This window comes from Oenanthe melanoleuca, chromosome 13 (assembly GCF_029582105.1).
Source record: "Oenanthe melanoleuca isolate GR-GAL-2019-014 chromosome 13, OMel1.0, whole genome shotgun sequence".
Lineage (NCBI taxonomy): Eukaryota > Metazoa > Chordata > Aves > Passeriformes > Muscicapidae > Oenanthe > Oenanthe melanoleuca.
Genome location: NC_079347.1, coordinates 13,753,244 through 13,781,140, shown reverse-complemented (window position 1 = coordinate 13,781,140; position 27,897 = coordinate 13,753,244). Strand labels below are relative to the sequence as shown.

The window sequence follows — 27,897 nt, the reverse complement described above, 5'->3', positions numbered from 1 at the left end:
GGATCTGGGGTCACAGGTCCTGCAGCAAACCTGCTCCAGCACAGGCCCCACAGGGTCAGCCTCCTCCAGGCATCCCCTGCTATGGCATGGGCTCCTCCACAGCCTGCAGGTGGATCTGTGCTCCTTTGTGGACTCACTCACACGTCCCAGGTTCAGACTGGAGTTCCAGCCTGGCAGCACAGACACAGCAGCACTGCCCTGGCCACCTGCCAGCCCAGGCCCATGGCCATGGCTGTTATCAGTGTTCCCAGGCATGATCCAGGGAGCTGATAAGCACCAGAGCAGCAGTGAAAGCAAGACCAGCCACCAACAAGCATTAGACTCTAACATACAGTCAGGGAACTGACCCCTATGCCAAGCACAGGAGCCTGCTCAGTGCCAGCTAAACAGCACTAAGAACTGCAAATTCAGTGGAGCACATCCCAGTTCTACCAGCCACACTGGAGTGCAAGGAGCATCCATGGATTTGAGATACATCCCAGGCCTCTCTTAGCCTGGAGGAGGAGGAGAGGAGGAGAGCAATGGCTCCAGCTCCCCCTGCACACATAAGGGGGTCCTTGAGCCTTGGATCTTCCCAGGTAATCCCTTTCTAATCATGCTCAGCCTGGTTCTTGACAAAGTTCTGTTTCCCATACCCAAATATAACAACCTTCCTGTCTTATCTACCAGCATAAATCTTTCTTTACTGAGTAGGAGAGATAAGGATGAAGCAGGTAAAGATCAAAGGACGCTGAGTGTTATGAAGAGCAGAAACCCAAACCTCCAGAATGAGCCAGCACCAAAGCCCTGGGACCTCTGAGCAGAAGAGCAGATCAGCTTCAGGACCATCCTGCACAGGAGCTTCCCAGCCCTGTGGAGAGGGGAGGGCTCCAGTAACATTCCATTTCACCTGCAGACAGGACACCTGATACCAGGAGCACTTGGAGGGTTTTGTAAGTCAGTAGGAGGCACAGCAGAACCCATGCTGAGGAGGGAAGAACAGCCACCACTTCTTTCTCACAGAGCCAGTTTTCAGAGTGCAGGGCTCAGATTCACCCAGATGAGCTTGGACAGATGCAAAGGGACATTGAATCTGTTCAACAGATCTGTGCCACAGATCACTTCAGATCTGAACTTTCAAACCATGAATTTTGAACAAGCAAGTCAGGAAAATTTCCCAATAGTGAAGGTGATGGATAAGAAAGACCTTTGTCCTAGGCAGGGCTTGGGATTTCAGCACAGAGAGTGAAGATCCAGGGATTTTATCCTCCCAGGCAGCATTTTCCTTTTGAGGTGTTGCATTGATCCTGGATCTGCTCACAAGGTCCTGAACAGTGTTTTTGTGGAGGCACTGTCACGTAGTTGGAAGGAAGGCACAGGCTGGTGGGAGTCTGGGGATGGAGCAGGACCTCTTCAGCTGGCACTGTCACAGAGACAAGGACAGGGACATCTCTCTGATCCCTTCTGCCCTGCAGACACCTCCACCAAAGCCAGCCACCAACAAAGCCAACCCTGCCTGCAACCTGCAGTCTCACAGAACCCTCTTGCAAAGACGGTGGGGTGTTTCACAAGCCTTTTGAAAGGGGCTTTACCAAATTACTGTGTGGAAAGAGGTGTGAAACCAAGAGGAATGGGGGCAGTCACTGCAATGGCCTTGCACTCTGCTGCTCCTGTTCACCTGCTCTCCACAGCCTGTTGTGATGTCTGGGTCCAGCTCCTGCCCTCGTCCTTGGCAAGGTCAACTCCTTCCCTCTGGCTGGTGTTGTTCAGGCAATCAGAAAGAAAAAAAGTAAACAACAAAGACAAAAGCTTTGATTATAGAGCCGCTGAGTTTGCCAGGCACGGGGAGGGCTAGGGGGAGATAAACGTTGCTAAACCAGAGTTTCCAGGCAGCACAGGCTTCCCAGCAAACAGCATTCACACCTCCCTTCCCACATCTGCTAATAACAGTGGGTCATGTCAGGGAACAGGAGAAAGGAAAGGGAAAAAACACCAGTAGAAGTGCAAAGGGTGCAAAACCTGGTCTGTCCTCCACCATCTCAGACACCACTTTCAAACAACTCCATTCCTGTGTCTCAGGAGTTCCCTGCCCTCCGCTGCAGCCACACCACACATGGCAGCGAAGTATGAGTGGGAGCTCATGTGAACCCATCAGCTGAACATGTGTAACACCTCCAGGCTTCTCCCACACCTCTCAGGTGGTTTCTGGGGATATGCTAATACACCTGATGGAAACTGGGTGAATGGACCTTCCACAGGTCCTTGCTCAGTGTCCTGCCTCTCCTTTTTCCATGGGAGAGCTGGCTTGTCTTCTCTTTGTAGGACCTAAACCCCAATTTGTTGTATGGCATTCCCTACCAGCCTTGTTTCCAGGGTAAAGACAGCTGCACCTAGAAATTAGTGTATAATTTCTGCTGGAGCATTCATAAAAACCATAAAGCCTGGCCTGCACTAGTATTTAAAGTATGTGCAAACTTCTCATAAGGATATGTAAGCATCAAGCGTCATTTGAAGATTTTAATGAAGCCGAGCAATGTTTTTCAAGCTGCTTTCCCAGTTTAACAGGACAACAGTGTGTGCCCACTGGCACTGGAGTCAAGAACCAGGACAAGTTGAGTGTTGCTGCTCAGCAGAACAATTTACATTGCTTCTGCTGTGAGGTCCTGGCTGGGCAGTTTCATTTCCAAAGGCACATGGAGATGACACTGTAGGGTGAGAAACTGAGTGGGATGGAATTGTCTGCAGCTCCAGGGCAGGGGAGCAGCAGCCCCAGCTCGTGCCTGTGTGTGCAGTGCCTTCCCCTGCCCCCTCCATGCCAGCCCTCCTCTTCCTCACACCCTTCACATGAGCAACATGGACCCCCTGGTGTACCACAAAAGGATCCAGAGGATTTTTTTAGTTGGTTAGTTGCTTGCTTGGTTGCTTAGGTTGTTTTCACATTCTGTGGAGGCTCTGCCAGATGTTGGGATGCTGAAATGTGCCCAGAGAAGGGAATGGAGCTGGGGAAGAATCTGGAGCACAGGTCTGATGGGGAGCAGCTGAGGGAGCTCAGGGGGCTCAGCCTGGACAAAAAGAAGCTCAGGGGAGACCTTCTCCCACCCTACAGCCCTCTGAAAGGAGATTGTAGAAAGGTGGGACCTTGCCTTTGGCCTCTTCTCCCAGGCAACAAGTGACAGGGTGAGAGGGGATGGTTTCAAGTTGCACCAGGGGAGGTTTAGGCTGGATATAGAGGAAAATTTCTTCATCAGAATGGTGTTCAGGCATTGGAACAGGTTGCCCACATCAAATGGGGTCACCATCCTTAGAGAGGTTTAACAGATGTGTAGATGTGGTGCTTGGGGACATGGTGGAATGGTGGCCTTGGCAGTGCTGGAAGAATGGTTAAATTCAGTGATCTCAGAGGGTTTTTCCAGCTTTAAATGATTCTGTGATTCTGTGTGAGGAGGGCAGCACGGCTGGGGAATGATGGTGCTTCACTGCCTGCATCCAGGGAATGGCAGCCTCTTCTAGGAGCCCTGGAAGGGCTCCCAAATATCTCCCACACCTCTCATCAGCCTACAGCTTTCATTTGGGATACACTTCGGGCACTGGCTGAGCTCTTCAGACTGAGCAGGGGTAGCTGCATATCCTGTTTGTCTCTTGCCCAAGAATATAGCATGTCATGTAACTAATTTAAATAATTTCTTCCTGGTTGAGTCTCATTAGGGACCCAGCATTAAGCTGGCCTGATTAGATCTACTAATCGATGGTGGGTAAAAAGAAGCTGGTTCCAGCACGCAGCACAGGAGCAGGATCATGCTGGGACCACCACTGTCCCCAGGCACATTCCCACTACTGTCCCCAAGCCCACCTCACCTCCCCGGCACAGCGTCACTCCACAGGTGGCCACTGCTGTCCCCTCGCCTCTGGCCACCCCCGTGAGTCACAGTCATGTGCCGGGGCAGGGATGGTGACTGAGCACTCCAACCTGCGTCCTTGACCTGTTTTATCTGGGCAAACCCGTAATTGCTTTCCCAGGCTCTGCGCTTGGACCTTCTCCTGCGCACGTGTCCCGTTATCAGCAGAAGGCGACAGCGCCCGTGCAAAGGTCCCGGTCACCAGCCGGGTGTCCCGTCCAGCCCCCGCAGGGAAGGGCAGCGACAGCGGCGGTGCCGGGGAGCTGTGGGGCCCAGCCCAGCCCCTGCCGTGCCCGGGGGTCCCTGGTGGGGCCAAGGTCCCGGTCCCCAGCAGGCTGAGGCTGCTCCCCGAGCCCCCCGTGCCCACCCTGACCCCGCTGTCCGCTCTTGGTTTAACGCTGCCCGGCCCCGACCAGCGGCACTGGCGGGACCCCCCTCCCCAGGGCACGGCCGGGAGCCTCCGGGTCCTTCCAGCTTCAGCTCCTCAGACCCGGCTGGCAACGGCAGTGACAGAGGCAGGGACAGGGACAGGAGCAGGGGGAGTGGCAGCAGCTGGGTCAGGGACAGGAGCAGGAAGGGAGGAAGGGACAGGGACAGGGACAGGGACAGGGACAGGGACAGGGACAGGGACAGGGACGGGAACAGTAGCTGGGATAGAGGCGGGGCTGAGACCGGGACAGTGGCAGCATCTGGGTTAGAGACAGGGCACGAACAGAGAGAGACAAGGGCAGCAGCTGTGACAGGGACGCGGCAGGGAGAGGTGCAGGGACAACCACAAGGACAGGGGCAATAACTGGGACAGGGACAGAGAGACAAGAGCAGTGGCTAGGACAGGGACAGCGACAACGATAGGGGCAATAGCTGGGAAAGAGACAAGGACAGGGACAGGGACAATAGCTGGGACAGGGACAGAGACAAGAGCAGTAGCAGGGACACTGACAGGGACAGGAGCCGTAACTGGGACAGGACGCGGGTCCGCCCTGCTCGCTCCCTCCGGCCACGCCCCTCTCGCGGGCACGCCCCTTTTTGGGCGGGGCCCGGCCGTGACGTGCCCGTCCGCACGGAGTGGGCGTGGCCTGTGTCCCCCGTGACGTCACCGTCCGCGGGGTGCGCAGCAGGTGCGGGCGGCGGCGCGAGACGCGCAGGGCGCAGGTACCGGGGCTCCGTGAGGGGTCGGGGGGCCTGGGCTGGGCTCGGCTCGGCGCAGGTGGCGGGAGCGGGGCCGCGCAGGACTCGTGAGGATGAGGAGGAAGGCGTCCCGGGCGGAGGGCCGGAGCCGTCCCGTCCCTGGGAGCCCGCCCTGGGCACAGCGCTGCGGAGGGGTCGGGGCAGGACGGGCCCAGCGAACCCCCTCAGCCCAGGGGTCCCGCCCAGCCTGGCAGCGCCGGCCGTGCGGGTTTTGTCCCAAAGGTGCCTGAACAGTTCCAGGCTGGCGGGGCTGCGGCTCCAGCGCTGCCCGGGACGCGGGGCTGCCCGGCTGGGGCTGTGCGAGAACCGAGCGCGGCTGGTACCGGTGCTGGGCTTGTTCCGTGTAGAGCAAGAGCTATGGCAACACTCGGAGTAAAAATAATAGCGCTGCATTGTGTGTGTTTAAAAGCCGTTGTGGTTGTGGATTTATGTTTTCTGTTCCTGTAGCTGAGGACGCCTCATTTGGATAATTAAATGTCACGGTGAAATAGGAGAATGAGGGAAGGAGAGCACTCGTCTCCTGTCCTCTGCTGCATGGATCTGCCTCCTCTTCTGATGGCAGTGGGCAGCCCCTCTCTGTCCAGGCAAGTGCCAAGATCTGCCCCACTCAGCCCAGGTTCCTGTCTAGCTTTATCTGAAAGGAAAGAAAGAGATATTTTTTGCTTTTGATATCTCGTGTGTGAACAACCTGCTTGTAAATAGGGTAAGTCTAGGTAAGGTAGTAAGTGTGGGTGAGTTATAATGACTGTGCTGAGCAGCTGCCTTCTCCTTGTGCTGTGTAAATACAGTGGTAGGATACAAGGTGTGGGAAGTGCTGCTGTGCTAGCGATGGTGAATTTCTCATCACTTGCTTAAATAATAAGTAACTCTTCGTACAAAATTTTGATGATGATAATAATAATATTACTATATCAGGTAGACTGAGGAGGAGGTGAAAACGCTGAGACTTTATAAATTTTTCTGATTGTATTTCAGTGCTTTTTGGGGACAGTCAGGGATTAATGTGTGTGTTAGATAATAATCTTCCATTGCGCAGAATAGTGGTTTTACCAGGAACTTCTGCAACACAAAGTCTGCTACGCTCTGCCCCTTATTCATGTGCTATAAAGGCCATCTTTGTTAAATACTGATTTGTCATTCCCTGAATGGTGTGCGAGCTGTAACTGATAATCTGCAGAGGCTGGTGGGTGTCCTTGCAGCAGAGGTCGGAGAGGAGACTGTCCTGTGAAGGAGTGGCTGTGACATGGGTGGGGGCTCTGTGTGTGCTGAGCAGACCCTGCGAGGCGGTGCCCTGGTGTCAGTCAAGCAGAGAGCTCCGCTGTTCTGCTGCCCTGTGTCCCCCTAGGTCCATGTTACACTTAAAACTGGCAGTGCCCAGAAAACCAGAGGTGTTCAGTAAGTGTAAGCAGAGATGTTCCTGCTCACAGCATTGAACTGGGATGACAGAGAAGTGTCTGGAGGGCTTTGTGTGCCATAAACAGAGGAGCTACCTGTGTTCAGGGGAGTTCTGTGCAGGATCAGATGAATATGTTACGTGGTTATTTGTTGCTACAAGGGCAGAGCAAGCTTGTGTAACTCTGGATTTTCAAGAAACAGGTCTGCATTTCTCCTGCCCCCTGTTTGTGATCTCCCTGTGGCACAGTTGGAAGCTTATCAGGGGTCTCTGAAAACTTCTCGTGGGAGCTGGAGCCTTGAATGAGCAGGTTTACTCATTCTTTGCTTTTAGTATTGATATTTTCTACTCTCTGAGTTGCATATCCTGCCTTTCTCAACTTCCTGCTGCTGACCTCAAACCCAATGGCTCAATGAGTAGAAAATAGCACCGTCATTTCTGGGAATAAGGAAAGATAGGAAGGAGCCCAAGTCATTCAGGCAGACGGTCAGTATTGCCAGGCCTGGCATCCTGCCGGGCAGGCAGCCTGGGAGCCTCCAAGGCTGCTTCCCCAGGATTTGGGGTGAAGTGCTTAGCCTCACATCCCTGCTGAGGGGCTGGCAAATGCTGGGCTACCCTCACAGCTGTATCCTGGGAGCTCTTCCTGGCTGGGATCCCCTCGTGTGGAAGTGCCATCACCCTGCTGTCCTGGGAGGGAGCAGTGCTGTGCTCCAGTGCCTGCCCACAGCTGGCTGGGATTGCAAAGAGCTTTGGGGAATCTCCTTGGAAGCATCTGGGCTGTTGTATTCCTTATGCCAGGCAGCACCACTGCTGGACAAAAGCTGCTGTTTCTGTCAGTAAAATATCAGAGATATTTCCACACTAGGATTATAATGTATTCCTGAGGTACTGTTTGGTCCCCCTGATGTGTGGAAGTTTTTCAGTCCCTGACAGGGTAAGGCAAAGGCTTTGTTGGTTTGGTGACCACTGGGAGAATCTGGGAGTAGCCCGTGACAAGCAGACATTAAAGAGGATTCTTGCATATGCCCTAAGGCAAAGTAAAGCATCATGTTAGATCCACATGAAAGATATGGAAAAGCAGAAGTGAGAAAACACAGAGAGAGCAGAAAAATCTCGGTCTCATTCCATTTTCCAGCCTATCATGGAAATCTCTTTCTGAGTAATGAGATCCCAGCTGTAGAAAATGCCTGTATTTCTGTCTGCACACAGCAACAAACCATGCCTTGGGAGCTGTGCTGCTGCCAGTGAGCTTCTGCTTGAGGTGCTAGAAAATCATCATGGGTAGTATCTTCCACTTAATCCACCAGTGTTTCAGAGTTGGGGAAGTTATCCTAAAAGACTGCTGCTGTTCCATGGCTGGAATGCTGCCAGAAATACCATCTGAATAACATACAAATATATTTTCTGTGCTTATTAATTTTCTTGCCAGTCATACTATTTGCTTCCCATTCTCTTCTCAGTTAGACCAACAAAGCTCTTGCTTTAACTGTTATTTGCAGGTGTAGTTTTACCTGACAATTAGATGTTTTCATTGAGATTTTTGTTGTTTTGGTTTTTGTTGCACCTTAAAACAGTCTGTACATCTTTTTAACAGCAAACTATAGTCATGCATTTCTGGCATTATCTAAAGCAACACATTATGCAAAGACCTGAACAAGAGCAGTGCATGCAAAAACATTCAAAACCTGGAATCAAGATGTTGATGCTTCTCTCTGAAATTATTTCTGTATAAAGGACTTTGCTTTTTGGTGTGTTTTGCCAAAGGCACTGCTGTACCTGGGCAGTCTCACCTGGTGTATCAGCAGCAAGTACTGTGGCTGACACCTCCTGAGGAGCTGTGAAGTGATGCTTTCCATCTTTATAATTGTTAGTTCCTGGTGTTAAAGTACATTTAATCTGAAGATTTTCTAAAGCCTTTCTTAGGTGTCTGAAAAACTGGACAATTTTCTGCCGTAAGATTGCAATTCGTGTAATTAGTAATGTAATAAGAGTAGCAGGGCATTGGATTTGGTATTTTTTTTTCCACTAATGCTTTTATTGTAGGAACAATGTCAGCTTTATACTTTCATTCTGCCATGCAGAACATGTAGATAGACAGTGGGCAGGCAGTAAGTGATGGGGGTAGTGTTTCTGAAGAGGTTTGAGTGTTGGTAACAATTGATGAGACATTAAAATTTGTCTGAAGAAGGAAAATCTTGGCATACAGTCCTGTGTGGGTGTGAGGGTGCATTGGTGAGAGTTCTGTGGAGATCTGTGACTGTGAAGCTCCACAAGGGATGTTGCCTCTGAGGCAAAAACTGTCAGCATGACAGCTTTTTAGAGCTGATCAAATCTTGGTTTCTGAAACCAAAGTCATCTGGAAAAGTGCATATCCATTATGGTTTTGCCAAGAAGGCAGGGCAGACAATGGGACAATGGGGTATTTTGCAGAGACACCAGCATCAGCCTCAAACATCACTGCACTTTCCATTTTCACACATGGGCAGACTTCAGATCTCTTGGGCTTGGAGGATACCAGGAGGAGAGAATACCTGGCTCAGGAAGGTGAAATGCTCGTTCATCCAAACCACTGCTCAGTGCATAGAGCTGCCTGATCTGCCACATGAGCAGCAGCAGTTGTTTTGTGCAGGAGATGCCTGACCATCACTCAAGTAAACATGAGGAAATGCCTTTCTTCCCAAGGACTGTGAGTTCCTGGAGTCCAGGACACCTCTTAGGGAAATAGGCTTGAGCAGAGGAGTGGGTTTTTAGCTGCTTTTCCTTTTACAGCACAAAGCTGGGCTTTTTGCTTTTGCCTAGACCTGCATTTTGGAAATTAAAGTGGTTTCAAACAGCTTTTGTCAGAAAAGGTGGGGGCAGTTCTTGTTCCCCCTCAGCTATTAATCTAGGCTGATGGAGCTACCTGGTGAAGTGGGAGGGCAAACTAGGGAGGAAGCTTTTCCTGGAAGCAAAGTGAGTAAGAATGGAATCTCTTACAATTTATCCTTAACGTACCTTTCATACAATTACTAAATGGAGCTGACAAATAAGCTGGTAAGAGGGAAACATGGAGCCAGTGCCATTTAAAAGCCACTTGTGCTCTTTTTTATTTGGATACTGTTCATATGAAATGTAATTTAAATGCTAGGCTGGTTGCCAGGAGCTGGATTGTTGATGTTAAATGTACTTTCCATTAGAGCTCTGTATTGGAAAACTACTTCCTAGCGCTGCAGGCATTGGAAGGGGTGGGTTACATCAGGGTGCCCCAGTTGTCCTTCTCAGGGTCTGGCCTCTCTCCTGCCCTCCATCTTCATCTCTGCAAAGACTAGCTGAATCAATACCTGCCATACCCACAATATGATTCCTCCTGACTTCAACAGCACGAGGTGCAATGTATGTTCTGCTGTCCTAAAAACAACCAACTTCTAGCCTTTAAATTCCAGAAATCTGCTGATTGCTTTTGGGTTGTTGTGGGGTTTTCTGTTTCTGTGTTCCAGACTGCTGATTTTCTTTAGTTTGTTTGTTTGTTTGTTCAATTTACTAATCCCCCATTTGTTTTCATAGGGCTGTTTCTTGAGCTGGTCCCTATGCAAGAGAAGGTGTTTCAGCACCCTGGTTAGATTATCCTCTCACTCCACATGCAGAGCTCTTTATTTAATGGATTTGCTTGCACTGGGGATTGCATTTGAAGGATCTGACTTGCAAACAGCTGTCCATAGGGATTGGTCTTTCTTTGCAGGTGGATTAGCTGTGAACACCTACTGTGTAAAAGTACAAATGGTTTTATGTGTGCTCTCCTCAGTTTTGCCAAGGTAACAAGAGGCCAACAGGTAGAAGCAGATTCCTACTGCTCTACATTCACTTGGGTAATAATTATGGTGGCCATAATTAGTCTGACCTCAAGAGATGTTTGGGAGCACCAGCCTTGTACGTGGCCTTTTGGGGGAGGGAAAAGGGTGAAACTGGGTCATCTTGGCAGGCTCTGAAGGATCTTTCTTTGGACACCCCTTGTGCTGACAGAAAAGCGTTCTTCCCTGATTCTCTTCATTCGTGGTTGTTTTTGTGCATCATGTTACCTTCTGACCAAAAGTCCTCCCTGTCCAGGCCCCCAGGCTGTGCCACAGAGCTGCACTTGTGGAGTGACGTAGCCAACAGTCATCTAAATTAGGCTTCCTGTTCCTTTTTTCCTAGTTTTAGAAGTGGCAACTTGTGGATGGTGAGACTTTCCCAGGTTGAAACTGAGGCTGTTTTCAGAGACTTGTGGAAGAGACTGTGTTGTCACTTGGGTGAGCAGTGTGGTGAGCTGTATGTGTGCAGTGACAGGCTCTACAGGAGCTATTCCCACTTGGAAGGATCTTGCAATTGCAATTACATGCAGTGCAACTTGAGCTCTGTTTTTAGCTTGATGGATCACAAGAGCTGCCCTGGGAAAGGGGTGGGAAGCAGGAGACAGCTGTGGCACTGTGCAGAGAGGCTCTGGCTCCTTCCTCCTAGACAAATGGTGACACTAAAAGGCACAGCGATGGCTGCAAAGAATAATCAAGGAATGTTGCAGGCTCTGTTGAAACAGACAGTCTTCAGCTTAGGAGAGATGACTGAAGAAAGAAAAAGATAATAAATTCATGAGTGTGCTGGAAGAGGAGGATCAGAAGCAGTGACTGATTAGTTCTGTAGCAGCTGCCTTGGCTTGCTGGCCTTGTACAAGGCAGTAAGTGTGAAGCAATCAGAAGTTTTTTTCAAAGCCTAATGGTGAAATTTGTTTCTCTAAGGATTGGTTGCCAAAATGGACAAGCTAAATATACATATGTGTGTAGTGAATGCAAAGCATTATAGTCCTGTACTTGTACCTTTTGCTGAGCCTTAGCCAGAGCCAGGTTACAGCTATAGAGGGACTGATATTCTCCCATAGGATGGTGGTTCTTGCCTGTTGACACCTGTTGGGTGTCATGTGCTTTTTCTATACAACACCATAATTCAGTGACTTCAGATCTTTTGAGCAACAGTGCAGCCTCCTGGGGTATGATAAGCAGCTTGTTTAAAAATGAAACCCTGCTGTTGGGGTAGGGGAAATAGTGTTTACTCGGCAGTGTGGAACAAAGGAGTTTGGCCATAACTTGATGTACTAATGAACTTGCCCCTTAGCAAAAGTGCTGATGCATGGGGAGGTGGAACAGGACATGGTTTGCCATTCTCTTCAGATGGATTAGCAATTTCTCTGTTGTTAAGCAGCAACAGGCAGGGCAAATGCTTAGTGACAGTCAAGGAAATCTCTTTGTTTGCAGGGAAATCTCTTCATGAGGCTGTGCAGGGACCATTGAGCTCTCTAGTGGCTCTTCCTGCTGAACCTCCTGCAGTGCCATGGAAAACAAAAGGCTTTACTGGTGGTTAGCTTCTTTATTTTGAGCTTTGCAAGGAGAGCCACAGATACTAATTCTGATGCAACCTCGCAGGGGTTGGTCTTTGTTGCAGCTCACACAGAGTTACTGGTTGGGGTGAGAAGCCACAGGAAAGCTTGGTGGTATGTTTAACTAAGAGCTCAGGTATGTCTCTGAAAATATCTGCTTCATGATTCAAAGCCCTGCCATGCAAACACATACCCATGTGAGTAAATAGGGCTAGGAAGTATGTAAAATCATCTATGAGGTCATGAGACTGAAAGAAATTTCAGTGTTGTCACACAGCTCAAAACGGGCCAGTAGGGATGTGTGTACGTGTAGCAATGACTGGCAGTGAAACTGGGGGACAAGGAAAGATTCTTTCCGAGAACTTAGGTTCCACAACTAGCACCTGGCTTTGCTGAATGCCTTGATGAATTCTTCAGGAACTTCCTCACTCATCACAGACCAATCTCCAGTGACTGCTGAAGTTGTTCCTGCTGGACACTCTCTTTTCTCTCTTGCCTAATCTCAGTTATGTTACTTTGCCCTCAGTTGTGGAACATGCTCTTCTTAATTTCCATCTTCTCCTCTGTTCTGTTGTTCCTCTCTCTCTGCCCAGGCACCTATACAGCTGTCTGTAGGTTCTGGCCAGTTTTCCCCTCGGTACCTCTCCCATATCAGCAGATGGAATCTCAGTTACTGCCTCCACTCCAATCCTGCCTTCTCTTCAAAAACTGTTTTGACATGGCTAACACAAGCTGGTAAACAAAGAGCACTAGTAGTTGTTTCTTGTTCCCTATGCTGCCACTTCCCTGTTTGCTCAAGCCATCAGATTTTTAACTCTTTCTGACCATTTCACAGGCATTTCTGCAGAGCTGCTAGTGTGCAGGTTTTTTTTATTCATCCCCATGGCTGTTGGTTTTAACTAGGCTCTCTAACCACACTCTTTCGGGGGTTCCTGAGCTTTGCCAGGTACACCTGATCCCCATCTCAGCCCTTTCTACAGAGGTGCTTTGTTGCCTATGTGGTTCCACTGGCTCCAAAGGGATTCTGGCATGTTCCCATGCTGGGTGCTTGCACAGAGGCCAGGCAGGCTCCCTGCTTGGCTACCAAAGGGAATGAATGGCCAGTCCTGATGGAAAAGGGTGGCCTCCAGCAGTCCCAGCATGAGTCCCTGTGGTAGGGAAGCAGTGGGATGGCTGAGTTTATCTACTGACTGAATTTGAGTTCACAGCCAGCTGAAGAATCACAGCATCTATTAAACCTTCCTTCAGCACTAAAAATATCAATGATATTGAATGTGGATAAATGAATTGATGCATATGAAGGGACAGAAGGGAAAAGACTGACCTTCCCTGGAAAGGGTGGGCTGAGTTGATCATCATCTTGGGCAGAAGGACTTTGAAAAACTGAAGAAATCCAGGTGTCTGCTGGAGCTGGACAGTATTCATCAAAACAAGCTAAGCCCAGGGGGTTCTTAAAGTTTATGAACAAAACATGGTCTGTTGTTTGCTGCCTTTGAATGCCTTGTGTGTGTGTATATAAAAACACAAATATTTGTACCTAGAGTGTGAAATTACACCCTTGAACAGAGAAGGGGGGCATGGATGGAGAGGTTGCCGCCTGCCCGAGGAGCAGACAATGGGCTGGGGCTCTTTGATCTGGAGCAGGGCATTCCCACATGCCACCTCCTTGGCTTGGTGAATCCCTAAATTCAGGAGGGTGACCCTGGTGGGGCAGGAAGCAGTTTTCCACAAGGCAGGCAGCAGTGGATCCCCTTGTGCCAGGAGCAGGTCAGGGAAGCTGAGCAAACCAGGGGGTTCACAGGGTTGCTTATGCCATGTCTGGGCACCAAATGGTTACTCGGCCACATGCAGTGGTCTGTGGGTATACACACACTCGCTCTGGCCTTGTTCTTCCCTGGAAACTTGCTTTTGGGTGTTATTTTGGGATGATTTTCTGGGTTAGATGAACGTTAGTGGCCTGGTGTGTCCCAGTTCTCTAATTGATTGCATTGAAGTGAGTTGTAGGGCTTGCTGCCTGCCTTTCCCTGCCTCCCTGAAGGAAGAATTTCCTTGCTGGAGACTTGGTAGGGGCGTTGCATTGCAGTGCAGTGGTTAAAGGGCATTGAGTTAAGTGTATGTTGTGCTTGTCAGTTTTAAAGGGAGCAGTAAAGTGGTTTGGCTGGCCTAGCAGTGGGGAAAAAAAAACAAACCATAAATAAAATTCCTGTAATCCCTGGCATTGGTTAAGCAGTTAAAACTCTAGACAAAGCCATTAAAAACGTCATCTGCAGAATACAGCACTGCCTTAACAGTTAGCTGGGACAGCTTCTTTGTAGGAGGGATAGACACTGATCTCTTCACTCTGGTGACCAGTGACAGGACCCAGGGAATGGCTGGAGCTGTGTCAGGGCAGGGTTAGGTTGGATATCAGGGAAAGGTTCTTTCCCCCTGGGCATGGTCACAGCCCCAGGGCTGCCAGAGCTCCAGGAGCGTTTGGACAATGCTCCCAGGCACAGGGTGGGATTGTTGGGGTGTCTGTGCAGCACCAGGCATTGAAATGGATGATCCTTGTCCAGCTCAGCATGTTTGTGATTCTGTGTCTGTGCCTGGCACACCAAGAGGAGCGCTAGGATGAATTCAGGTGAGTGACAGCTGCAGCCTGTGAGCCTCAAGGGCTTCTCAGTGTCCTCCTGGGCGGGAGCACAGCCCTGTCCCCTTGGAGCAGCGCCTGGATCCCGGGCTTGGGGTGGGATCAGCCGGACTGTGTGTGCGGCAGAGTCCCGCGGTGCCACTTGGCATCATCATCATCGTCGTGCTGGCGACCTTCGGGCAGAAGCAACGTGTCAACAAGCGAGAGCCTTGGGATCCTTGCTCGGGGAGGGACAGGCGGCTCGAGCAGCAGGCTGTAAACAAACAGCTCGCTCTCGCTGCCAGGGACTGCGGCAGCTAAACACAGCCCCAGGGCTGGGACCGCCCGGCCTCCCCCCTGCACCGCGCCGGGCTCTGCTGGCAGCGCAAAGGTGAAATTCTCCGGGTGCGTCAGGCACGGCTCGCTGCGTGCCCCGTGGTTTCTGGTGCCCTGGCTGTGCCCCCGTGGTTTCTGGTGCCCCGGGTGCCCCCATGGTTTCTGCTGCCTGTTCCCCAGAGTGGGAAGGCAGTGCTGAGCTGCCAGCCCAGCCCAGCCCACCTTCATGCCCATCCCAATGCCATCCAAAGGGGATCCTGCTGGCCAGCCTCGCCTGCTGCAAGCCCAGCCTGGCCAAGGCAAATGATGCTCCTGGTATTTCTCCCTGTGGCATGTGGGAGGAGGTGTGTAGCAAAAAGGAACTGTCTGCACCCTGTAATAGGGGAAGGAAATAGCAGGGTGCAGCTGCTTCAGGCAGGAAGGCTCCTGAGCATGTAGGATATTAACATAAACTTCTGTTTCTCAGACGGGGAAGCTCCACCAGCCTAATGTAAGAAATGGTTTGCTTAGTCATGCTGCTCAGAGGTTCATTAAAGTTGCAGTATTGTGACAGTCTCATCTTCGATGGCTGTGCCATGAGTAGTACATGACATGGGTTTTATGAGCAGCAACTCTCTGAAGTGTCTTTAATGTTGCTTTTTGAATGAGGCTGAGCCCAAGGCTCTAATTCTTTGTGGCTGCTTAATGATTCAGTTGTGTATGACTGGAAGACTACACAGTGTGCTGGGGTACAGAGTCATCAGGAAATTATTCACATACAGCCTTGCTCCAGAGTGCTGGTCTGGAGGCTTTAACAATTAGCAGAACTCTAATGGACATTTACGTTCACTCCTTCTCCTGTCAGAGCTATCAAATATGCCTGGAACACGCTGTATTTTTCCATCATTTTCCTTTCCAGTATTGACAGAAACATGAAGTAATCGCTTCTAAATCTCTCTTAAAAGTGTTTTAATTGTAAGTGGAAGCAGAGGATTTTGCTTTGCTGCTGCAAGACTTAGGTCTTAGGGTGAATAGCTGATGCATGGCTGGAAAGCAGCATGTTACTCCTGCTCAGCTAAATTTGTGTCCCTTAAAGAAATCACTTCAACTCCATCCCTGCCCCTGTGATAGGGTTAAAAATACATTTGCTGCTTGACCAGGTACTTTGAAGTCTGTTTCTCACACTCTGGAGAGCAGTCTGAAATGGAACTCATATGGTCACGGAGGAGCAGACAAAAGCAAACCAGTTGTCCTGTTTGTTTCCCTCTTTTGCAGGACAGATTCTGCATCCCACATGAGCTACGATAATCCTCCACCGTACCCCGGCCCGGGCCCGACCGCCCCATACCCACCCTATGCACAGCAGCCAGGGGCTCCTCCTGGCCCCTACCCTGGCTACCCCCCCGGGCCCTACCAGCCAGGCCAGCCAGGCTACCAAGGATACCCCCAGTACGGATGGCAGAACGCTCCTCCACCGCCGCCGGGACCCGTGTACGCAGATGGGCCCAAAAACACAGGTATGCCTCAGCAGCTGCAGTGACAGGGACACTCATTTGCCTCACGAGTGCACACTGACCTTGGAGTAATGTGTTCACCAGCACCTGGCCCTAATGGCCTTGGAGGAGGTGGAGATTTGTTTGGAGTGGTGATTTTGTTTACAGCTTGTTTTGCTGCTTTGTTTTGCTGCAGTGTCTGTCACAGTCCTCTCTCTAGCTGTTGGAGAATACTGCTGAACATCCTTAGTGCTGATTCCTCAAGGGAATCCTTATGCCGAGGTTGTTGCACAGGCTTTGGATTTGCCACAGCTCTTATTCCACCTGTCTCTTGGTTGATAAGTCTCAGCCCAAGGCTGCACAGTTAAAGCTTATAATATTCAAATGTACAATTCATACTGAATTCATGGCTATTGGTTTTCTTGAGTCCATCAGTATCTGTCCAAGTGATCTACTCATTCCTGAGCATTTTGGTGTTTTCTGAAGTTACTATCATTCTGTGGAAAAAACCAGATTTCTGGGGAAGGGAGGGAGGATGGTGCACCTTGCCTCTGGCAGCTGGCTGGTCCATCTGTGTACTGTATCCCCACAATATGGCATATTGGTATGCCCTGCACCCACAGCTCTCCTGGGGCTTCCTGCAGGCTCAGATTGTCAGAGCAGAGGCAGAGAGGATGATTAAAGGACCAGAGCTTCTCCTACTTTCTGTGAGGAGAAGCTGAGAGAGGTGGGAATGTTCAGTGGGTTTGAACAGTCTGGTGTGGGTCTATCAGGAGTGCCCAAATTTAAGCAATGAACAATTGGTGTGAATGAAGAAACTGAATTGAGGGCAAATCATGAGTCCAACTTCCTCTGTAACAGAGTGAGAACCCTGCCTTTGAGGAGGGGGAGGAGGCAGCAGCATGGTGATGCTGCTTCCCACCACTTCCACAGCATGGACTCAAAGCGTAATCAGGGTTTTCCCTGGAGTTTTGAGGTGACCAAGAGATGTTTCTTAGTACTGAGCAGGGAAAACCTCCTTGTCTCCCATGTTGAACATCTTTGATTGGTGTCAGTGTTGCATTTTTGCTATGGCCACAGAAAGGGGTGTGCTGGCACTGGCTGAAGGGAGACAGGCTGTGGCTTTGGACAGTCTGGCTTTGAGACAGTTCTGCTGCCTTGGAAGCTTGAAGGATCTCATGTCAAACTGGATCAGGGAACTGATGACACTGAATGTCCTCTGCTCTGCTCACAAACCTGTGGACAGCACAAAGAATAGGCTGGGAAATGGGAAGGGACAAGCAGTGAAGTATTTGAGTGTCTTTCATAGAGAGCCCAGGCTTGTTTTGCAGGAGGTTTAACTTTGTTAAGCCTAAGCTAACACAACTTCACCTCTGCAGAAGCAGCACTCTAACCCATAAATCAAAAACCTTCTGGTAAATCTTGTCCTTGAACTGCCTTCCTGCAGCTACAGGTGATCTCTGAACCCACCTTGGGGAGTGTCTAATTTGCTCTGCTTTTGCAGAAGTAGATGTAAAAAAGTGATAGAATTACAGAATGGTTTGAGTTGGAAGGAGCTTAAAGATCAGCCTGTTCCAACCCCCTGCCATGGGCAGGAACACGTTCCTCTATCCCAGGTTGCTACAAGCTCTGTCCAACCTGGCCTTGGACACTTCCAGGGATCAGGCAGCCACAGCTTCTCTGGGCACCCTGTGACAGAGCCTCCCCACCCTCACAGGGAAGAATTTCTTCGCAATATCCATCTAGCCCTGCCCCGTTTATTTTAAACACACTTATTAATGTCTGCAAAGTGAAGTCAGGGCTGTAACTTGGCATTTTTCTGCAAAAGCTTTATTTTTCTTCATTCACCTTCTGTTAAACACCCTTCCCTACCCCGCCCCCTTTCTCCTTTTTTGGCCAGTCTGTCAAACTGCAACCTGATCTTTGTCCTCTGACACTGTAAAAGAGCTTTCAATGGGGCTTTGTTTAAGAGCCCCAGGAGTGTCTAGCTTAGAGTGGATGTCTCTAAAAAAGCTAATTTTTTATAAGTGTGCTACACTGGTGCTGTGTATCTGTTGGTGTGCCTGAACTTCTAATATAAAAAATTGACATCTAAATTTAATCAAGGCAATGCAGTCAGCCTAGCTGGTCTAGTGTGGTTTCATGTGGCTTGTCAGTTCCTGTGGTGTTTCCAAACAATTATCTGTGAAGAGCTACTGTGTGATGCTTTCTTTTCAGTGTGGATGTTTTACTCTCCTATGTGACTTTGCTTAATCTAATGAATTAAGCTGCTCCAAGTAGTACATTAGTTTTTCTGAACAAATGTGTGTCCACAGTGAAAACTAGGAAATTTGCTATACTTTAAATTCTGTGCTTTATATTATTTTACAGTGTGGGCAAGCTGCAAAGCAGGCTCTTATGCTGTAGATCTTAGCCAATGTGCTAATGCTAATGTGTGGAAGTAATTATGTATCATATTTTGGTCTTGAGTGGATCACACAGATGGAAATAATTACTATTGAGCTCTCAGAATCTGATGGTAAAGTAGCATTTTGTGGTGATGGTGTTTTTTCATCTTAATTTGTAGCCTGTCAGGAGTAGCAGTGGATGCAGCCTGTTCACTGGCCCTTGGAGAACTAAAAAAACCTCACATGCCTCAGTCTCTGTATTGAAGCTGCATCTGAGATGTAACAGGGAAGCAGCTTAACCTGAATGCTACTAAGGGTAGGAAAGATAAAGTTCTTGTTGTTCAGTGAGGAGGGACTCTGCAACAAATAGGTGAGAAAGGCACCTTTTCAATATGCCTTTGAATAGGGGGACAAACCTAAAGGCTTGCTGGAGGGAGCTGCAGCCCAGAACAGCTCTGAGCAAGGAGAACACTTGTGTTGCCCTCTGGACTGTCTGTGCAGGATTAGCCAGCCACAAGGGTGTCTGGGCTGCAGAAATCACCTTGTGGTTATGTGTTAAGACTTAGTGGTGGTGGCCATATGACTGCCATGTGGCCACCCCCATAGGGCACTGTGGGACAGGGAAGTCTCTCTGTCTGCTGATCCCAGTGTTCCTTGGCCCCTTCAGAGTCACCCCAGCTACCTCAAAAAGGTGTGAAAGACCTCAAAGCATATGTTTTTCTTTCTCCAGGGAGCAGCAAGCTGGAGCTTCAGTGATGACTTGCTGAGATGGCACAGAAGCCCTCATGGTTTTGGTTTTTTGGATGGATGGCTTTTAGGCTCAACCAGGTTACTGATACCAAACTCTCCAAAGAAACCTCACTCTCACATTTTGTGAGGGCTGGCAACTGACTTGGCTGTTGTTCATTAGAAATAAACAACTTGCCCTTTGCCTTTAGGGATGATAATGTGTATGCTGAACCTGAGGGACATTATCCTTAGGGATGTCTGATTCAGTTTCCTAGCTCTGGGATCCCTGGCTGCAGTTTTCCTGCTGCAAAGGCTGAGGGCTGGCTCCATGTCCATCCACACAAAGCCCATGCAGGTGTGAGTTCCTGGAACAGGGTAGATGTGCCAAACAGTGCTTGGTGTGGCTAGAGGGAACCTGCCTGCACCAGAACAAAGCTGGGAAACACACAGCTTTACAATGTGGTTCCTGTGTGCAGCATTGTGTAGGGAGCAGGTTCTTCTTTACAGCAGGGGCTTGCTTAGGGGAAGAAAATACTTCATTCCAGAAGATATCTCATTTCCCCACCAGTATTTTCATTATTTGTTATCAAAGGAAACCACAGTAACTGCTGACTGGTCAGCTGGTACTTTCTTGTCTATGTAAATGAGAGGTGAAATGTAACGCAGCTGATAATGGCATGCCTTAAAAAGAAGTGGAATGAGCCAAAGTACAAAGTGATGTACTCATTTTAAAAGCAGAAGGTGATGCTAGCAATTTCACCACTTTTATTTCTACCCCCACTCCCTGTTGATACATGCCAACATAATGGATGAGGCTATTCCATGCTGTGCCAAAGGGAACCAGGCTCTGTCAGCAGGCACTGAGGGCAAACAGAGCTCGGGATTGCGTCTGAGCCATTGTGCACACAGGGTGGAAATCTTATTTCTGGAAGTTGATTACTTGTAGCAAAGCCGGCTGTGATAAGAGTCATAGTCACAGTGATGCTGTCTGCCTCCTAATGTTTGTCCAGCTGCAGAATAAACAGGTCACCTAGATACAGGCACTGCCTGCTGCTGCAGGGGTGGGTGGTTTTTTCCCTCTTTACCTGTCTCTATGTGGAAACGAGGGGATCAGAATCATTTTGGTGTGGCTCTCCAGTGCCTTTCAGTGGTTATCCCCTTGCTTCCCAAACCATGTGGAGCTGAGCCTTCCCCAGCGAGAATAATTTGGAGGACAGGCTTTCTCTCTGTCTGTTGGCCCTTTTTAAGTAGTCTGTAAGAGCATTTAGTTTACCTGTTCCTGTATCTTCAGGAGCTGCAACTCCAGATGCTGGAGTCCTGCCAAAAAAAAAAAAAAAAAATCTTACTTGGCAGTTGAGCTCTTATCTGCTTTTCATTCTTTAATGTGCTCTCTCCTCCAGGACTGCTGTATCATCCCTCCCTCTGTCCCTGGCTGCACAAACAGCAGGGGCTATTGGCTGGCAAACAGTGCAGTCCTGGGGCTGCTGTCTCACCTCACCTTCACTGCTTTTCACCCCCAAGGAGGGAGTAATCTGATAAAAACCTGATGCAAAGAATATCATTCCCAGTTCAGGTCCAGTATCTGAAAACATGCTTCAGACAAACTGGTCTCAGGAGGCCAAGAAGGCTCCAGTGTGGGCAGATTTTAACGAGGCTGCTGTTCCAGTCCTTGTCAGCTGGGCAGCAGGCTGGGTGAGGAGAAAATCAAGCACAGCCTTTTCCCAGCACTGCACAGACTGTGGTACTTGGGGCTGCACAAGGAGCATCTCACTGGGACCTGTTCCCTTTGCTTTAAATTGGGCTTTGTCCCTCCTCTGGTCAGTCACCCAGAACACACTTGCAAGACCCTTGTAAGGTGAAGTTTGTGCTTTGTAAATCCCTCCAAGCCAGATATTGTTTAACCCTGGGACTGATGCTGGTTTTCAGTGTGAGCACTGACACAGGCTGAGGACTGTGCTGTTCTTAGCCCTGCAGCTGACGAGGTTAAAAACATCTTGCTTTAACACTAAATTAAGATTTTACTGATTTAAAAAAATATTAGAGAAAGTTCTCAAAATCTGTAGTTTTGGGAGATGTCTCTCCTCTGTTGTAGTCTAGAAGCAGGCTGAAGGGTCTGAAGCCCTGAATTATTGTACATCTGAGCTGAGGGAAAGTTTGTTTCTCATGATATGTCTCCTGTACACTTTCTAACCTGTGTGCTGGGGGTTATGTGCTTTGGAGAGCTGGCTGATGGCTGCTGACGTTGAGCACTCTTCAGAAGGTGTGCTGACTCCTGTAAGGAATGCTTGTTCCTTTTAGAGAGCTTGAATCCTTCCCAGGCACACTGATACACCATAAATGCTGATTAGTATCACTTCCATTATCTCCAGGATCTCTTAATCCCATCCCTGTGTGTTCAGGTGAGGAAACAATATCTTTTCCAGCCCTGAGCTCAGCTGCAGGAAAATCTTAGTGTTCCTGCTGAGCCCTAACCCGTGCCTGGCACCCAGGCTGGTGTGTGAGAGGGGAACAGCTTTGCCCAGTGCAGTGTTGGCTCTGGAAAGTGCTGGCTTGGCTTGCCTGCGCAGTGATTTCCCTGAAATGTGTGGCCTGTTCAGCTTCCTGAAAGCTGAAGCAGCTCTCCAGGGTGAGTGTCAGAGCTGTCAGCCTTACGGGAACAGAAAGGCAGGAATTTTCCAAACCTGCTGAACCCAGGCGTGTGCCCATGGCAGAGGGCAGCTCTGATACCCGTGTGAGTAGCTGTAGATCAGTTGTTTCTGCTTGAGCCCAGGCTGGCTCAGCCCAGAGGGTGGGTGGCAGAGGGGATTTGCAGGTGGAACTGCCTGTACTCTGTGGTATTTTCATTGCCTGATACTTGGTTTCTGCTCAGGTGGCTCTGGCAGTAGCCATTTATGTTTGGAGCTGGGAGTTGTGAAACTTGTTCTGAGCATTTTGAAGCTTTGGAAGATTTTTACTTGGAATTGGGCTGTTGAATTTCCATCTGGCTCTGGTATCTGTTTCAGGAGTGTACTGAGGTATTTCCTGAAATCTGAGTGTGATCTGAGACTGTGCACAGTGGAAGCCTCTGGGCAGGAAGGAGTTGGGGGGCTGGGAAATAGCAGGCCTGAAGCTGTTAGGCATGAGCAAATACCCCCAGAGAGGAGAAAGAACAATTAAATGCCTTCCTTGCCAAGAGAGTTGGATCTCCTCTATGCCCAGGCTGTGCCCTGGAGGCCTCGTGCAGAGAGCAGCCTTGGTGGCAGCTCATATGAAAGTTTAGTCCCTGTTCCCCAGTCCTGCAATCTCTTCTTCTGCACTTGCTGCCTGTGAGGGGTTTATTTCAGGAGAAGTGGATGTCTGGGAGGTCACAGCTGCCTTCCTCCTGCAGCTCTGGGTCTGCAGACTAGAGTGTGCACCTCCAAGAGGGCTCAGGGACATTTGATTTCCTGTTGCTGTCACTTCTGCATCCCTTAGATGCACTTGTGCTGACTCTCCCATCTCTGGCCTCCGTCCTGAATAGAAAAGTTTTCTAAGGACCTGGCTGGGTGAGAATGGTTTGAAGGTAAAAGCAGATGCACATGTTGACCTGACTTAGAAATCTGCTGCAGGCAGCACAGAATCATTCTGAATGGTGGTGAGCAAGACTTCTTGCTCACTGAAAAAGAGAAAACAAAGCTCTTGGTACAGAAAGTGGCTTGTGATAAAACCCACTTAATTACAAGTGGGAAGAGGCTTATGGGTCCCTTCTCTGCTGTGCACTCCCTCCCAGATGAGACTTTGGTATTAAGTAATACTCTGCTCTGACCAGCTGTTACCATGGCAAACAGCCATTCTGATACCACGGGCAGGATTTTGGGGCTGCAGAAGCAGTGATTGATAAATTACTTACTTCTGCTTCTTCTCATGTGCCCCTGGCCTTGCCTCATAGCCAAAGGAGCTAAAGGAGAGTCAGCTTCAGGGCAGTGGGATGGGAGCCCTCCCACCTTGAGAGGGTGGTGGGTGCTGGGTTGTGCTCTCCACATCCTGCTCCCCAGGCACTGAGCCTGCTCCTTGCTGGCTTCTCTGCCTGCTTGTCATTCCTGTCATAGCTGAGATACCCAGGCAAGGGCCTGGCCCCTGGGTTGTGCAGCAGGATTCCTGGAAGAGCCTGTGGAGCTCAGGAGCTCTCAGGCACCATCACTACCCCCATGTAGGTCAGTTGGTACCTTGACAGTGGTGTCTGTATCTGGATCCTGGGTCTGATGCTGGCATCAAAGCCAGTGCCCTTGTGCTGCAATCCTAGTAAACCCACTAAAGCACTGCAATAAGGGGTATTGCAGTCTAAGGTCATGATTTTAATTATGCCAAACCAGGTGAAAAGTACAGCTCATTCCTTTCCCTCATGGAGCTAATGATTAACCTATCAATCAGGTATGAGAAGAAACAAAATGTATATACTTAAGATAAAGTAGACTGTACGTGAAATAAGAAGGTATTGTAGTATTTGTTTTAAAAACAAAGTGGGAGTTATTTGCACTGGTTTGTGCAGGCCACTGCTGTGTGATTACAGAGAGTGATAGTATTTTCAGGGTAGGCATGATTCATTGTGCTCTATGCTCTTTAAGGCTGATTAGGAGGTGGGAGGGTCTCTCAGTTTATACCTTCTCCCATCCTGTTTTAGGAAAAACTATGAAACCCTCAAAACTGGAGCCTAGAACTGGGTGCTGTCTAGTGCCTCCAAGAGAAATCACCCTTGCTTCTCTTCTTTTTGGGACCACCAGGCTTCTGTTCACAGTGATGAGGACTCTTTGTGCTGTTAGGAGATGATTGGAGTACCCAACCTTGGCCAAAAGAGAGGCACAAAGCGAGTGGTGAGGTCCCCAGTAAGGCTCACCGTAGAAAACTGTGTGGCTTTAGCTTGGAGGCACTCAGGCACTGAGGAATCTCACAAAAGCTGCAGTTCCCTTCATTGGGAGATTCTGGGTTTTGTTTGCAAAGGTATCCCATTAGAAAATTTGGTGTCTTGTCAGTGGAGTCCTGCTGTCAGTTGTGTGGGGGGTCTTGCTATCAGTAATGGGCTGTGCAAGACTTCCCAATTAAATGCTTTCAGGGATTTGGGTATGGTGTTTGTACAGCACTAGTGCATGGGCTGGGAGGAGTGGGTGAAGCTGCTACCATCCTTGGGTACTTGTGTCACTCTGTAAGTGCCCTGAAGCCAATGGTCAGGTGCCCAAAATGAGCAGATTGCTGTAGGGTGTCTAGGCTGGTGAGAGGCTGGGCTGGGAGCAGTTCATCCAGCCTGGCTTTGAGTTGGTTTTCAGCTTGTGTGCTTTGGTAGCTGTAGCAGAACAGCTGACCACCCTTCAGCTGTCCTGCTTCTCTGCAAGCCCCACACTGAGATCAGAAAAGCTGTTTAGTGTTAATGCTGTATATCTATGGTTAAAACCTCTCTGGCAATTTGTGTGGTGACAGCAACAAAGCTGCAACTCCTGAAGCACTGATGTGGCTTCAAAGAAATCTTCACAAACTGTGAGGAGGGCTGGCTGTCTCTCTTCCAGCACAAGCCATAGCAGCAGTGCCAGAGGACTGGCTGGCAGGGATGGGGTCAGAGTGATGCCCATGGACATTGTGACCCACTTGTGCAGAGGGGCAGCATCAGTCAGCTGAGCAGCCCTGGTGAGAGCACCCAGCTCCCTCTGCACAGCCCCAAGCTTGGGAAAGCCATTTTGTTTAATATTTCAGCAAGTGTTTCATAACAGCACTTTGTACATGCCTTGAACACGCTTCGTTGGCATGTCCCTGACACTTGGCTTAAAACTTCTAATGGATTAATTATAAATACTTCAGGCAAATTCTTTTTGCAGTCCTGGACAGCTGATTGTAACTGGCAAAGGGCAGCCTCCTTCTGTGGTGTGGATCTGGATGTCTCAGGGCACTCGGGCCCTCAGTTTTGGGTAAGGCAATGCTGTGGCAGCAGCAATCCAGCTCCCCGTGGCTCAGAGGTGGGACAGCTTGAATGGCAACCAGGCAGCTGGCTGAGATCCTGGGCTGTGTCAGGGGTCCAGAACAGGGATGTCACCATCTACACAGGGCTCTCAGAGCAGTTGGTTTGTGTTTTGCCTCCACTGATTGCAACAGGACCTTCTTAGAGCAAATAAACACACCAGAGCTGCTTGTTTAAAACTCCTGGATCCACCTGGAAAATAAAGCCCAGACCAAGCCCCTGGGTCACCTGTCCATGGAGAACAGGCAGTGGGCAGAGCTGCTGACATGCTGCTGTGTAAGGTCAGGGCTCACAAGCCTCCATGTTCTCTTTGCAAGTCTTCCAGGCGTGGCTTTGGGTGCAGGTTTGGGGCTGAGGGCAGAGAGGAGGGAGGGGCCTGACCAAAGTCCTGCATGCCATGGGACATACTCCCCTTGGGATAGGATGGGATGGGTCTGTGGTCCACCCTTCCAGGGGGATGAAGGAGGCAGCCAGGTGCCAGGCTCACAAGTCACAGACCTTGTTGTGCAGTCCTTGTGGATGTGGCAGGGGCTGGCCCTGGGCACAGGAGGTGGTGCAGCACAGGGAGCCAGGCTTCCATTGGGCCCTGCTCTGCCCCTGCTGGGAGGTGCCAGCCTGGGCTCTGCAGGGGCAGGCAGGGACAGCAGCTCCTGAGGGAGGAGAGTGTGTGCACCTCTCCTGCTCCAGCACAGCCTGTCCCAGCGCTGCCACCTGCTCCTGGGGCTGAAGGAGAAAGGGGCCTCCATGCTGACATGGCTGAAGCAAGGGCTGTAGGCACTGTGACTGAATGGTGAGAGGGAAGGGGGACAGCAGTGCTGTGCTGAGGCTGTGCAGGGGCTCCCCTGGAGAGAGGATGCCTCTTCTCCTTTATTCCCCTTGATGAGAGGAAGACTGCCTGAGGCTCGGGCACAGGCTGTCCCCAAGCACGGACATTTGGGGGTGCTGGACTCCCTCTCTCTGCCTCGGTGGTATCAGGGTTTTGGTATAATGTGAACTGGAGCACATCATCCTCCACCCATTGCTCTGCAGAGCTGAAGTAGTGACTGGGGAATGGTTTCCTAGGCACAAAGAAGCCCATGGGAGGGCTGGGCCAATGCTATGAGATGTGTCCTGCCCAGGCTTCTGCCTGCCAGCACCGTGTGTCCAGCCTGGTTTGGACTCCTGTGTGAGGGCACATTTCCCACACAGGTCACAACAATCAGAGCCAATAATGCTGTCAGGAAGGACAAACACCTGCCTGGCCTCAGACTGATGCAGTTCTGGGTGTGACAGCCTGCACTCAGCAAGGAGGAACCAAAGCTAAACTGCTCCTCTGTCCTGGTGGGCCTCAGGAGCTGCACAAAGAGCAGGCAGCACACTGGCCTCAAGTGGGAGACCCTGCCTGGAGAGCTCCACACAAACCTGGGGCTCCCTCCTGTGTGCTCAAGCAGTGTGCAGTAAATCCCAGCAGCTTCTGGGCAGAGATGGTTTCTGTCCATGAGGCGACACCGGGAGCCCCTTGGCCAGTGCTGGGGGGGTCACTGCACTGTCCCCTCCTCGCCTGGGCAGAGCTGGAGTCCCCTGACTGCTGCTCCTGCCCTGTCATCCAGGGAAGGAGGCAGTTCTGTATGTGCTGAGGCTGGAGCAGCGTTTGGGAGCAGCTCCTCTTTGGAGCGGGCTGAGCCGTGCCGGTCTGCACGGCCAGGCTGCAGATGTGCTTGCAGCTGGGGCACCCCTGGGCTGGGGCCGGCCACAGCACAGCACACCTGGCTCCTGTCCCCTCCGTGCGCGCTGCGGCTGCGCCGGCGGTGCCGCTGCTCCGTGCCCACCTGCCCCTCTGTCCCGCAGTGTACGTCGTGGAGGAGCGGCGGAGGGACGACTCGGGCGAGAGCGCCTGCCTGACGGCGTGCTGGACCGCGCTCTGCTGCTGCTGCCTCTGGGACATGCTGACCTGAGCCCGCCCTCACCGAGCGCTATGCAGCCTCCCCACTCCTGTCCCGACTTCTTTCTGTTACTGTAATCAACGCTCTGCTTTGCACAGCCAAGAGTTCCCGTCTGTCCGTCCTAGCGCCTTGTCGGGGTGGGGGGTGCACTCCTTTATTTTAGTAAAGGAAAAATAATCCCTTTTTAACATTTCTAAGACTTTTGTTGTAACTTTGAAGAATGTGCTAATGGTGTATTTCAGCCAAAGGCATTCTGATGAAATGTATATTTACCAGTTGAGATTTTCCTAGCCCTAGAGATGAAGATGTACGCAATAATTAAAGCCAACAGTTGATTTTCTTCACTAGGTCCGTGCTGTTTCAGTCAATCTGTCTGCAGGGTGGGCATCCCCTCTGGTGCTGTCTGTCTTTGGTCTCTTGTGGGCACTGAATCTGTAGGTGGGAGTCCTTGGTATGGCACCTCCTCATCCCACACAGGGCAGCACAGTCAGGTTTTTATCCTTGGTTTTATTTCCCCTTCTGGAACCAGGGCTCTCTCCAGCAACTCATGGGACAGCAGAGGTGGGAGAAGCATGGGCTGAGCTGTTGTGTGTGTGCACCAGCAGCTCCTGGGGCAGGGCTGGTCCCAGGCTGTGATCCATC

The 27,897-nt window shown here is 50.2% G+C and overlaps 1 protein-coding gene across 4 annotated transcripts; it reads left to right on the top strand.

The window, feature by feature from the left end:
* Positions 1–318: 318 nt before the first annotated feature.
* CYSTM1 (cysteine rich transmembrane module containing 1) lies at positions 319–27,599 on the top strand. Of its 4 annotated transcripts, none has more exons than XM_056502072.1 (3): positions 319–578; positions 16,038–16,279; positions 27,161–27,599. In XM_056502072.1, exons 2-3 carry the CDS (start codon positions 16,057–16,059, stop codon positions 27,265–27,267), a joined length of 330 nt encoding a protein of 109 aa, XP_056358047.1. In that variant the 5' UTR covers positions 319–578; positions 16,038–16,056; the 3' UTR covers positions 27,268–27,599. The 4 variants fall into 4 exon arrangements, with proteins under 4 accessions (XP_056358047.1, XP_056358044.1, XP_056358045.1 ...); XM_056502069.1 differs by lacking the exon at positions 319–578 and adding an exon at positions 4,077–5,027; XM_056502070.1 differs by lacking the exon at positions 319–578 and adding an exon at positions 4,961–4,993.
* Positions 27,600–27,897: the final 298 nt, after the last annotated feature.